Below are 13297 nucleotides of genomic sequence, written 5' to 3' on the forward strand. Positions count from 1 at the left end.
ATGCTTGTACATGGAATTCTGCTGGTATTATATGCTTTATGATAAGGGTCGGTTTCTCGAAGCATGACTAGAGGTCAGGCTTCCTAAGCCATCAGGCTTAAGCCCAATTATTCATATATACCACCAGTGCTTACAATTTCACATCATACATCACCTACAAAAATAAATACAATGGATAGGGCTAGCCTATTGGCTTAGAAAGCCTGACACTAGCCAAGCTTCGAGAAATCGGACCATAGAGCCGTACCTTCCTAACACCCATCTCTTGGAATATCTTCCTCTTAGAAGCTGCTTCCTTAGATTTCTTACCCAGCAGCAACGGACTCTTTGTCGTCATGACCGAGTCACTGTCATCTGCCGAGTCGTCATGCTTCTGCTCCTCGATAACTTCGGACAATCCGGTCGGGAGAGGGCTCTTTTTATCATCATCAGCAGCAGCCTTGACGTCCTCGATCTTATCAGTCCCGCCAGGAACCCCATTCATCTTGACAACGCACGAGTATTTATCCGCTTCCTCGTCGAAGAATTCGGTGCTGGTCTGATTCTGGTTCACATCGTCACAGAATCGGACTTTATTAGGATATGTACTTTTCCGTCCGTCTTCTTGGAGTCTGTATTCTTGCGTGGGTTCGCTGGGGTTATTATTGAAGAAATCGTAAAGGCGTTTGGTCCAATCTCCAAGACTGCGCACATGACATGATATATCTAAAAAAATATATTGACCAAAACGGTTTTAGTTCAATTCAGCGTGTGATTAGCCACGAGTAATTTAAGTTGATCATTTATCTTTGTTTACAATTTAAAGTTAGGAATCCCCTCTCATTTTTATGTATATAATGACAGTAAACAAAGTCAGGACTATTTATGGATGGGGAATCCCCGAGAATGTGAAGTGGATATGATATCATTTTGGAAATACCACATGAGTGTGAAAGGTTAATGTTTATAATCATGATAATTAGGCTTGCAAATTTCCAGATTACATCATATTATGTTGTGAAGATGTGAATGAAGTAATTGGCAATTAATATAACGGGATATTCTTGTGTTTAGTATATAAGAAAATTGATTTTTGGCAGTGACTATATGAGGTGTTGTTGTAGGCTATTTAATATGCTTCCAGTCCTCTGAAGAAAGGAACTTGCGAACCAGACATATATCTTATGTAGTCAATATACTACTATCCAGTAATAACGGCGAAGATCTAGAATACTTCGAAGTGCGTACCTCTTCCAAGAAAGGAATGTATTCTTCTATCGACTTGCTGAAGATTGGTTTATGAAACAACAAGTGGAAACAGAGGGAATGTATGGAGGCAGGCCTGTTTTCCATTATAATTTGTGTGAAAGGGGAAAGAGCACCATTTTGGAGATTGTCTTCTATGCGAAAAGTTTATATGCAAAGGATATGAAATTCTTTAGAGGACTTCGACGTGGATAATTTACGTTTATACTTTTGTTTTAAGTGTTCGGATACTTTATGGGCGCAGTATAGTTTCTTTATCTCCGACATTTATTGCAACTGTTTGCTCCTATAGTAAAACAAAGCATCTGGTTGTAATTCATTAAGAATATACCGCCTTTATACTTGGTGAAGTATTCTTTATACCGTCTTCCTCTGGTGGACTTGAGGTACTAAACGAGTGTCACTGAAACTTGGACAGCTTGGGCATCTGCATCTAGATTTAATCGCCAGCCCTCCCCCCTTCCCAGAACTCTGTGAGGTACAGCTCAACTTACCGTACTTTTCCTGACCAGACAGTCCATGCCAAAATTGTTACTACACCTTTACATTTCATCGAATCTCTTTTTGATGTCTGTCATTTTGAACATCACACTTGAAAGATGTATGCTATGTAGAAACTTTATTTTGCAATTTCATAATTTGCATATTATTAGCATATTTGCAAGAAAAAAACATGAAAATCAATAAATACCTATATTTTTCACAATTTCAATATTTTATTAGAAATTAAGCATGTAGGCCGTTTGTTATGACTTGATGAATGAAGCTGTTAAACAGATTTTGATATTTTTGCTTATTTTTCCTTTTTTGCCCCAAAATGTGTAAAAATCACAATTTTTGGATGACCTATATTTTCTTTGAATATTTATAAAATTTCTTAATTTAGGTATAATACAGTGCAGAAAAAAGATTTCTGATTTCCAATAAATTGTTCCATTTTCCATTTTGGGTTAAATACTCAATTTTCATGCGCGGGATATTTGAAACATAAAATGAAAACATGTCCATTGCACTTTTTCCTCGAGATATACTATAATATCAAGGTTACGGATATAGTATAATCCCTTATCTTCACTGATCCATCAGATACCTATTGTTATGAATGATCAATGTAAAGGTTCAGAACTGGGCTACTAATGGTCTCTCAAGTATCTATAGTTATTTTCATGACTGTGTCAACTCAAAAATCATGCAAGGTCGAATGTAGGAAAAGTATGATCAGTTGAGCTGTATTCATAAGTTGTTCTTACCGTCTTCCTCTGGTGGGCTTGAGATGCTAAACGGATGCCATTCAAACTTAGACAGCATTGGCAGCCCCCCCCCCCTTCCCAGAACTCTGTGAGGTATTCATAGGTTGTTCTTACCGTCTTCCTCTGGTGGGCTTGAGATGCTAAACGGATGCCATTCAAACTTAGACAGCATTGGCAGCCCCCCCCCTTCCCAGAACTCTGTGAGGTATTCATAGGTTGTTCTTACCGTCTTCCTCTGGTGGGCTTGAGATGCTAAACGGATGCCATTCAAACTAAGACAGCATTGGCAGCCCCCCCTTCCCAGAACTCTGTGAGGTATTCATAGGTTGTTCTTACCGTCTTCCTCTGGTGGGCTTGAGATGCTAAACGGGTGCCATTCAAACTTAGACAGCATTGGCAGCCCCCCCCCCCCTTCCCAGAACTCTGTGAGGTATTCATAGGTTGTTCTTACTGTCTTCCTCTGGTGGGCTTGAGATGCTAAACGGGTGCCATTCAAACTTAGACAGCATTGGCAGCCCCCCACCCCTTCCCAGAACTCTGTGAGGTATTCATAGGTTGTTCTTACCGCAGTCTTCCTCTGGTGGGCTTGAGATGCTAAACGGATGCCATTCAAACTTAGACAGCATTGGCAGCCCCCCCCTTCCCAGAACTCTGTGAGGTATTCATAGGTTGTTCTTACCGTCTTCCTCTGGTGGGCTTGAGATGCTAAACGGATGCCATTCAAACTTAGACAGCATTGGCAGCCCCCCCCTTCCCAGAACTCTGTGAGGTATTCATAGGTTGTTCTTACCGTCTTCCTCTGGTGGGCTTGAGATGCTAAACGGATGCCATTCAAACTTAGACAGCATTGGCAGCCCCCCCCTCCCAGAACTCTGTGAGGTATTCATAGGTTGTTCTTACCGTCTTCCTCTGGTGGGCTTGAGATGCTAAACGGGTGCCATTCAAACTTAGACAGCATTGGCAGCCCCCCCTTCCCAGAACTCTGTGAGGTATTCATAGGTTGTTCTTACCGTCTTCCTCTGGTGGGCTTAAGATGCTAAACGGATGCCATTCAAACTTAGACAGCATTGGCAGCCCCCCTTCCCAGAACTCTGTGAGGTATTCATAGGTTGTTCTTACCGTCTTCCTCTGGTGGGCTTGAGATGCTAAACGGATGCCATTCAAACTTAGACAGCATTGGCAGCCCCCCCTTCCCAGAACTCTGTGAGGTATTCATAGGTTGTTCTTACCGTCTTCCTCTGGTGGGCTTGAGATGCTAAACGGTGCCATTCAAACTTAGACAGCATTGGCAGCCCCCCCTTCCCAGAACTCTGTGAGGTATTCATAGGTTGTTCTTACCGTCTTCCTCTGGTGGGCTTAAGATGCTAAACGGATGCCATTCAAACTTAGACAGCATTGGCAGCCCCCCCCTTCCCAGAACTCTGTGAGGTATTCATAGGTTGTTCTTACCGTCTTCCTCTGGTGGGCTTGAGATGCTAAACGGATGCCATTCAAACTTAGACAGCATTGGCAGCCCCCCCTTCCCAGAACTCTGTGAGGTATTCATAGGTTGTTCTTACCGTCTTCCTCTGGTGGGCTTGAGATGCTAAACGGGTGCCATTCAAACTTAGACAGCATTGGCAGCCCCCCCCTTCCCAGAACTCTGTGAGGTATTCATTGGTTGTTCTTACCGTCTTCCTCTGGTGGGCTTGAGATGCTAAACGGATGCCATTCAAACTTAGACAGCAGGTATTCATAGGTTGTTCTTACCGTCTTCCTCTGGTGGACTTGAGATGTTAAACGGGTGCCATTCAAACTTAGACAGCATTGGCAGCCCCCCCCCTTCCCAGAACTCTGTGAGGTATTCATAGGTTGTTCTTACCGTCTTCCTCTGGTGGGCTTGAGATGCTAAACGGATGCCATTCAAACTAAGACAGCATTGGCAGCCCCCCCTTCCCAGAACTCTGTGAGGTATTCATAGGTTGTTCTTACCGTCTTCCTCTGGTGGGCTTGAGATGCTAAACGGGTGCCATTCAAACTTAGACAGCATTGGCAGCCCCCCCTTCCCAGAACTCTGTGAGGTATTCATAGGTTGTTCTTACTGTCTTCCTCTGGTGGGCTTGAGATGCTAAACGGGTGACATTCAAACTTAGACAGCATTGGCAGCCCCCCACCCCCTTCCCAGAACTCTGTGAGGTATTCATAGGTTGTTCTTACCGCAGTCTTCCTCTGGTGGGCTTGAGATGCTAAACGGATGCCATTCAAACTTAGACAGCATTGGCAGCCCCCCCCCCCTTCCCAGAACTCTGTGAGGTATTCATAGGTTGTTCTTACCGTCTTCCTCTGGTGGGCTTGAGATGCTAAACGGATGCCATTCAAACTTAGACAGCATTGGCAGCCCCCCCTTCCCAGAACTCTGTGAGGTATTCATAGGTTGTTCTTACCGTCTTCCTCTGGTGGGCTTGAGATGCTAAACGGATGCCATTCAAACTTAGACAGCATTGGCAGCCCCCCTTCCCAGAACTCTGTGAGGTATTCATAGGTTGTTCTTACCGTCTTCCTCTGGTGGGCTTGAGATGCTAAACGGGTGCCATTCAAACTTAGACAGCATTGGCAGCCCCCCCCCCTTCCCAGAACTCCGTGAGGTATTCATAGGTTGTTCTTACCGTCTTCCTCTGGTGGGCTTAAGATGCTAAACGGATGCCATTCAAACTTAGACAGCATTGGCAGCCCCCCCCTTCCCAGAACTCTGTGAGGTATTCATAGGTTGTTCTTACCGTCTTCCTCTGGTGGGCTTGAGATGCTAAACGGATGCCATTCAAACTTAGACAGCATTGGCAGCCCCCCTTCCCAGAACTCTGTGAGGTATTCATAGGTTGTTCTTACCGTCTTCCTCTGGTGGGCTTGAGATGCTAAACGGGTGCCATTCAAACTTAGACAGCATTGGCAGCCCCCCCTTCCCAGAACTCTGTGAGGTATTCATAGGTTGTTCTTACCGTCTTCCTCTGGTGGGCTTAAGATGCTAAACGGATGCCATTCAAACTTAGACAGCATTGGCAGCCCCCCTCCCTTCCCAGAACTCTGTGAGGTATTCATAGGTTGTTCTTACCGTCTTCCTCTGGTGGGCTTGAGATGCTAAACGGATGCCATTCAAACTTAGACAGCATTGGCAGCCCCCCCTTCCCAGAACTCTGTGAGGTATTCATAGGTTGTTCTTACCGTCTTCCTCTGGTGGGCTTGAGATGCTAAACGGGTGCCATTCAAACTTAGACAGCATTGGCAGCCCCCCCCTTCCCAGAACTCTGTGAGGTATTCATTGGTTGTTCTTACCGTCTTCCTCTGGTGGGCTTGAGATGCTAAACGGATGCCATTCAAACTTAGACAGCAGGTATTCATAGGTTGTTCTTACCGTCTTCCTCTGGTGGACTTGAGATGTTAAACGGGTGCCATTCAAACTTAGACAGCATTGGCAGCCCCCCCCTTCCCAGAACTCTGTGAGGTATTCATAGGTTGTTCTTACCGTCTTCCTCTGGTGGACTTGAGATGCTAAACGGATGCCATTCAAACTTAGACCGCATTGGCAGCCCCCCCCCTTCCCAGAACTCTGTGAGGTATTCATAGGTTGTTCTTACCGTCTTCCTCTGGTGGGCTTGAGATGCTAAACGGATGCCATTCAAACTTAGACAGCATTGGCAGCCCCCCCCCCTTCCCAGACCTCTGTGAGGTATTCATAGGTTGTTCTTACCGTCTTCCTCTGGTGGACTGGAGATGCTAAAAGGGTGCCATTCAAACTTAGACAGAATTGGCAGCCCCCCCCCCTGCCCAGAACTCTGTGAGGTATTCATAGGTTGTTCTTACCGTCTTCCTCTGGTGGACTTGAGATGCTAAACGGATGCCATTCAAACTTAGACAGCATTGGCAGCCCCCCCCCCTTCCCAGAACTCTGTGAGGTATTCATAGGTTGTTCTTACCGTCTTCCTCTGGTGGACTGGAGATGCTAAAAGGGTGCCATTCAAACTTAGACAGCATTGGCAGCTGCATCAAGATGTAATCACCAGGTTTGAATTTGAACTTTTTTGGACGCATCATCACAATATGAACAACCTGTGGGGGAAAACGAATCACTACAACCGTAATAACATTGTCATGATATTTGAAAATGTTGCACATTTGAAACTCTGAATTGTTATTGGGCTATTCCAGAAAATAGATGCACACCCCCTATAGAGGAGTTGGGATATCCGGACTTTTTGTCCACTCGTGACTGTTGGAAATCCAGACTTTTAAAGTGCCCAAAGGCAAAAAAATCCGGAAGAAAAATAGTTAAAATCAGAAATCCTCAATATGAGAGCTCATTTTCAACATTTCCGTGATTTTTCCTTCATTTGATTGGATTTCCAAGCTTTTTCCAGTAACATTGGTAACTGGAAATCCAGTCGTTTTCAGAAAGCAAACTTGGAAATCCGGACATTTCTTTGATTGAAAATTTACTCCTCTATAGGGGGTGTGCACTTATTTTCTGGAATAGCCCATTGCACTTAAAACAGTACATAATAAAATAATGGTGCATTGGGTTCATTAGATACACAAGCATCATGAAAATGAAGTACTTAAAACAAATGATAAAACATACATTTTGAAGACGTTATGGGAATTAGTTATGAAGGGTATATTTTCAGACAAAGTAGATTGACCAAAATGGCAAAAATCAATATTTTTGAAAACTCGTTGCAAAACATTCTACCATGTGATATGTTGACAAAAAAGTTTGCAAAAAATATTTAACAACAAACTTTGACGCCATTTTTAAAATCTTGACAACATTTTTATAAAATGTTGTTTAATGTTAGTAAATGTTTTGATTAAACCAAACCAAAAGTTTCCTGTGTTTTTGGACGATTTCAAAGAAATTGACACTACATCGCTGCAATTTCAATTGTTTTGTTATTTGAAGCTTTCATAAAGGTCTTTTATGCACAAAGATTAATAAAATAACATGTGCCTGTTGTGCACATTAAAATTCGAATTGCTATTTACATGGTCATATCTTGGAAATCTATCCATCAAACTGAACCAAAATCACACAGAGGAGTTACTCCAATATAAAGGCACGTGAAGAAGTCAAAACAAATGAAGGTACTAGTATTCGTCATGTTCGTGAGAGAGTGTTGTGGCACACGGGGCGTATCATGTGTCGGGGTATGTTTATGTTCGTTGGGTACGTACGAGTGTTATATTATTTTTGTGAGGCAATCCTGAGACAGGAAAGTCGGAGTCCACATTAACTGTTATTGTGTGTATTGTATACCACGACTGTTGATATTAGACCCAGTTTTAACCACCGTTTATCAGTGGGAGCTGGTAGCCTAATGGATAAGGCGTCCATCTAGAGATTGGAAGGTCGTGGGTTCGATTCCCATGCCGGCACATTCCCTTGCTTTTTTGTTGGTGTGCCGGTCAGAATTTGTGTTTATTTGTTGTCATGTTTAATTGTAACACTTTGGGTTGGTAAACATTTCATTCTTTCTTATTTAATATATTCAGTTTCCTCTTGTAGCGAGCAATCGTTCCCCATTGTGTTTATTTGTTCTTGTGCAGGATGCGTATCCCCATTACTTACTTTACTGTTACCATGGTTACAGGGGCATAGCCAGCTTTCTTGGTCAGGTGGGGCAAAATAAAATTTCGGGGGCACAGACGAAAAAAATTGCAGTTGCATCATACACTACATAGAGACTATAATGTCTTTGAGCTTCCCCAAAAAGCCCTTATTGGAATGATGTGCGCGCGTAGCGCGAAAAAAATGGTATTTTACACTATTTTCGCCCATTATCCGACTGAAAAGGGCTTTATTGTTACAATGTGCGCGCGTAGCGCGAAAAAAATTTGTGTTTTACACTATTTTGGCCCTAAATTTTGCTAGAAAAGGGGCTCCTTGCCCTTTTTCTTTTCCTTTGCCCTCCTCAGTTTCCCAAGTTTCATTTTTGTCAGAGGGCACTTTTCTTTTCATTTTCTGCGCCCCCCCCGGTTGGCTACGCTACTGCATGGTTACAATTGCTTTACACACATCAAATGGAGTGTGAGACATGTGGTCCAGGAAGCTTTTCTGTGTTAATTGAGTGCATTTTGCTGGAAGTTGTGTCAGTTGGGTTGGACACTAACCATGCTAACTGCATCGTTACTGACATGTTTAGAGTAGAGTATTGAAGACATCCTGTGTGTATTTTGGTTCATTTTGATGGACAGGATTTTAAGATGTGACCTAGTGAAACAGTTGAGCCCAGTTGAAAATTTAACTCATCTCCATTCAAATATTCTTCATTTTGAAGATGCATGATAGATCATCTTACCCCATTAGGTAACAGGTGCGCCTCTTTAATACACGTGTTCCCATAGCGAGCTATCTTCAGCAACTTGCTATTCCATATCTTCTCAAGGATAAATAGTGTGCCAGGTAGAAGCATCCATCTCCAGAAGTTTCTGGCGTGTAGAACACACAAGACGATGAACGGAAGGGCGAGAAGATGCATAGCTGAGAAAATCTGAAACATTAAGTACAAAGTAAGATTCGTTTGTACGGTGTCCCACAAGGGGAAAATAACAGTTTAATTACTATATAAATCGTCCTATAGGCAATCAAACATCGAACAAAAAAAATTGGGTCAACATTTTCACTTTTCACAAATTCTAACGAATGCTCAAGTTAATCGTATAATTATTATAAATTAGATGGTTGTTTCTTGGCATAACTAGATGAAAATTTGACATGGAAGCCCCATATAAATAATATTCGTAAAACATGTTTCAGAAACCTGGGCGTTCTAAATAAGGTCAAACACCTTTTACCGAAAAATCCATTGTAACAATAATATTGCTCGCTTATTTTACCCTATTTGTCATATGGAATAGTATTGTGGGAAAAGGAACATGTAATGAAAAAAACAAGCTTCAAAAGAGAGCTCTCAGAATAATCTCAAACAGTTCTTATTTGTGTCACACAAAACCATTGGTTGAAAAGTATAATTAATAACGCATTCCCGGGGGGGGGGGTACTCAGTACAAATGACCATACGGGGACGTGCCGCAAACATGGGTAGCATTTTCGGCCTTCTGGTATATCAATGACCCCTTTTTCAAAGCCTATTTTGGTATATGAATGGGTTCTTTTTTCAAAATTTTCTCAATTTTTCGAAAAAACATCCCATTTTTTTCCTTAATCTAGCAAAAATTTTCAAAATTATCCCAACATTTTGGAAAAATTTGTAAAAACCAAGACAATTTTGGTTAAATTTGGCCGAAAATTTTGACTTTTGGTATATCAATGGGTCCAAATTTCTTGAAAAATTGGTACATTTATGGGTCCACTTCCAAAATCTCAGCAGCACGTCCCTACCAAAACCAAACTTGAGTACCCCCACCCCCCCGGAACGCATTGAACATTTTTGAGATGTATGACAAAGTGGGCATTTTTATGTACATGTACCAGTACAAGAACGGTTTACTTACACAATCATTTTGATCATGCATTCACTGATTTAGAAAGTGTCCATACTTATGATACAAGATAAATAGATAATCAAATTACCGACCTGAAATTCACAAAATGAAAACTGACAGGACCAAAGATTTGGAATCATTTACCTGAAATCGTTAAAACGTTTATAATTTATCAAATGTCTGTAATATAAATGATTCTTATCTCATATCCCCTGATAACATGGCGATATTGGTCCGATGGTGGCCATAGTAGAATGTTCTATAATGGCCCAACATAAGTTGCTGATATCACAACAATATCATTTGCTCATGGGCCCATGATTGGTCCAAGATTGGGATTGCCAATGTTGGCCCAGCTTGTCTCAAAGTGTCACAGACATTGAATATTTATCCCGGGATATTTATATTTTCTGTGCGCATATGGTCGAATCCAACGAAAAGTGTACACGGCATGTTCAGGGCCATAACTTAAAAGTATTAATCAATTGGCATTCGTTTTTGTATTGTGTTTATTCGCCTTGATCATACGCTTCGCGCCATATATAATAAGACCCCTTCTGTGAAAAACTTAGACACAGAGACCCCAAAACATGCTATTTTTACCCATTTTTTCAAAATATTTCTTAAAGTATTTTTAAAAACATCTAAATCAGTTATGAAAAGAAGTCATTGGATTGAATCTAAATTGATTTCCTGAAAGATGTGTATTCAAAGATTGCCTGTTCAATTTTTCACATATTTGTACATAATTATGAATTTTTGTGATAATTTTTTGAGTGGTATTTTTTACATTACCTACGAATACAATTTTTCATAGCACTAGATATATCATTAAAAAATGGAAATCACTAATAAATGCGCAATTGATACAAGCTTTGATATGTCCAATACATTTTGAAATGCATTGCATTCGGACATCTTTATTATTGTGTTTAGCTGCCAGAAATTCTAAATGGCACAAAGGTAGGTTTGGTAAAAAATATGCATTACCTCCGAATACATGTTAAAAGCTGTGCCATTTCCACAAAGTGAGAGAATAGTAAACAATAGTTAAGCAATAGGTGCAGGGTAATACACTCTTTATTTCTACCAAGTTTCAATAACCTGCGTTTAAATATTTCTGAGATGTCAACAATAAAAGCAAGTATTCGTAGGTAAATTTCGGTAACCGAATGTTACCTACGAATACACTTTGACATCATGACAGTATTGTGAAACACCGCCATTCATGCCAATGCCCATATTGGTACATAACGAAGGCCTGTATGTTTGCTATCAAATCATATGTCAATGAAAGTTGCGAATTCACATACATGCCCACCATGCAAAACTGAATACGGCTTAATTGGTGAAAAATATGTACTGAAATAGACGACGTTCTGCTCATTTGAAAGAAAAATCAGATTCAAAGAAGATTAGAAGGGGATAAATACTTCGATTTGTCAACTTTCATGTGTGCTTCATTTTAAATGTTTACCGACCTTCTGGTTTCTTAGTAATTTGTGTCCAAATTGATTTTTCGAAGGTAACTTTTGACGTTTTCGCTAAGGTTACCTACGAATACCATGGAAAAACGACTGTTCTCATTGTCTCATGATCTAGACAACACATTGATGGACCCTGGTATAAAGCTAATTGTAGTTGCCCTCAAACGAAAGGCCACAAGACGTAACTGACTCCAAGATGGACTTCACAAGTCTGCAATAACGGTTTTAAGCGATTTGTGTGCAATTAAGCAAATTAAAGTCACTTTAGTGCCTTTGTTTCTTACTTCAATCCTCTTTCAACCGTTGTGAACCGACATTATTAATACATGATAGGGTCTAAAGTATCAGTAAATGCACAAAAAGAAAATAATACATTCAAAGTGCTTTATAAAATGAAGTTTTGATTGCGATATCCACCAAAAGTCTAATTCTTACCTACAAATACTGAACTGTTACTTACGAATACAGCATAATACATGACATGTGTAATGAAGTGTCCCTACCAATGGAAATTAATTGTCAAAAACTTTAAGCGGTACCCCAGGACACTATTATTACCCATATACGGATTCATTCAACAATTATTTATTATGTAAAATTGCTGATTAACTACTTGTATATCAAAATGAAGTGGTCAAAATCTTGCTAAAAGCATCAAAAAATTTTGATCTAAGGTAATAGCATTTATTCATTTTGACGTACCATTTTAAAGGGATCTAAAAACTACCATTTTATTAATTCATTAACATAATAGCAAAATTTAAACCTATAAACTCAATATAGATATTGTTAAATCGCTCATGTTACCTACGAATACCCAGGTTTCTTCACCTTTTCATTGTATAAAGCGTTAGGTGTATGCGTATAATTCCTAATATTCTTGAAAACATATATCATACTCGTTCTTATACAATGTGTAAATTGATTCATACTCATTTGATAAATAAAATACAGAAACTGACCTAAACTTCATTTTCAAAAATAAACTAGCATAAATTGACTAAGATCATATTGATCGCGTTATAAAAATAAAAACAAATATTTTCTGGTTGAGTTAGCATTTTCCTGACACCCTGTGGTCTACATTACACGAAAAAAGCGTTAATGGGAATATTCCATTTGTTTTAGGTTGATTAGTAGTGCGATAGTGAAAGCACCCTAGTGGTATTCGTAGGTAACATTGGGTTTTGATATCACATTTACTATCACACGTCCTGGATTTATTTTTCAAGATTAGTAATGGCACTTTTGGTTCCTATAAGGCCAATATGTCATCAATCAATGGGCAAAAGGAAAAATTGTGGAAACATTTTTATTTCGGACTTTTATTTTTAGCCCGTGGACACTTTTGGTTGGATTCGACCATATGTCTGTTCTTGGCCACCGCTCTTGGAATGTCTTGTTTGTATGTTTGTTGGGTTTTTGAGTGTTTAATTAAATTGTCAGGTGGTGCAATGTTTTCTCAGGCTTTTGCTTTTAGTTGCACCTCCTCCATCTTGTTTTGTTTTGGTTTTTTTGGTTTTGTTTTTTTGTTTGTTTGTTTTTGTTGGTGTTATGTGTGTGTGATTTTGAATATGCTAAATGTTTGAGGACGTAAAATCGATAATATATTTCTACCAGATATTATACGTATTATCTATTTTACGTCATCAAACATTCGTTAGAACTTAAACATTACTGGAAATATAATGGGACTAGATTAAATAACGTTTATATGTTACAATCAAATATTATACGTCGAATGGGCCTATACTCGGAGTCTGTAGCGGGCCTATAGTTGGGCGACGGGTTCAGTTTAAGCTTACAGTGTTAAAAGGATTAGTCTGTATGTCAATACAC

The 13297-nt window shown here is 40.1% G+C and overlaps 2 protein-coding genes across 2 annotated transcripts in view; both read right to left on the reverse strand.

The window, feature by feature from the left end:
- The window catches only part of LOC140142731 (uncharacterized), an 11273-nt gene extending 8719 nt beyond the window's left edge, over positions 1 to 2554 (reverse strand). The window contains exons 1-2 of the mRNA XM_072164725.1: positions 2496 to 2554; positions 248 to 705 (exon numbers count right to left, since the gene is read on the reverse strand). Coding sequence (XP_072020826.1) covers positions 248 to 705; positions 2496 to 2553 — 516 coding nt within the window. The 5' untranslated portion in view covers position 2554. The remainder of the gene's footprint in view (positions 1 to 247; positions 706 to 2495) is intronic.
- Positions 2555 to 3488: 934 nt separating this feature from the next.
- LOC140142984 (NADPH oxidase 5-like) overlaps positions 3489 to 13297 on the reverse strand; it is a 29798-nt gene continuing 19989 nt past the window's right edge. Inside the window, exons 7-12 of the mRNA XM_072165009.1 lie at positions 8825 to 9016; positions 6446 to 6578; positions 5805 to 5900; positions 4919 to 5053; positions 4166 to 4261; positions 3489 to 3640 (exon numbers count right to left, since the gene is read on the reverse strand). Coding sequence (XP_072021110.1) covers positions 3489 to 3640; positions 4166 to 4261; positions 4919 to 5053; positions 5805 to 5900; positions 6446 to 6578; positions 8825 to 9016 — 804 coding nt within the window. The remainder of the gene's footprint in view (positions 3641 to 4165; positions 4262 to 4918; positions 5054 to 5804; positions 5901 to 6445; positions 6579 to 8824; positions 9017 to 13297) is intronic.

The sequence above is a fragment of the Amphiura filiformis genome, chromosome 20 (assembly GCF_039555335.1).
Source record: "Amphiura filiformis chromosome 20, Afil_fr2py, whole genome shotgun sequence".
Classification (NCBI taxonomy): domain Eukaryota; kingdom Metazoa; phylum Echinodermata; class Ophiuroidea; order Amphilepidida; family Amphiuridae; genus Amphiura; species Amphiura filiformis.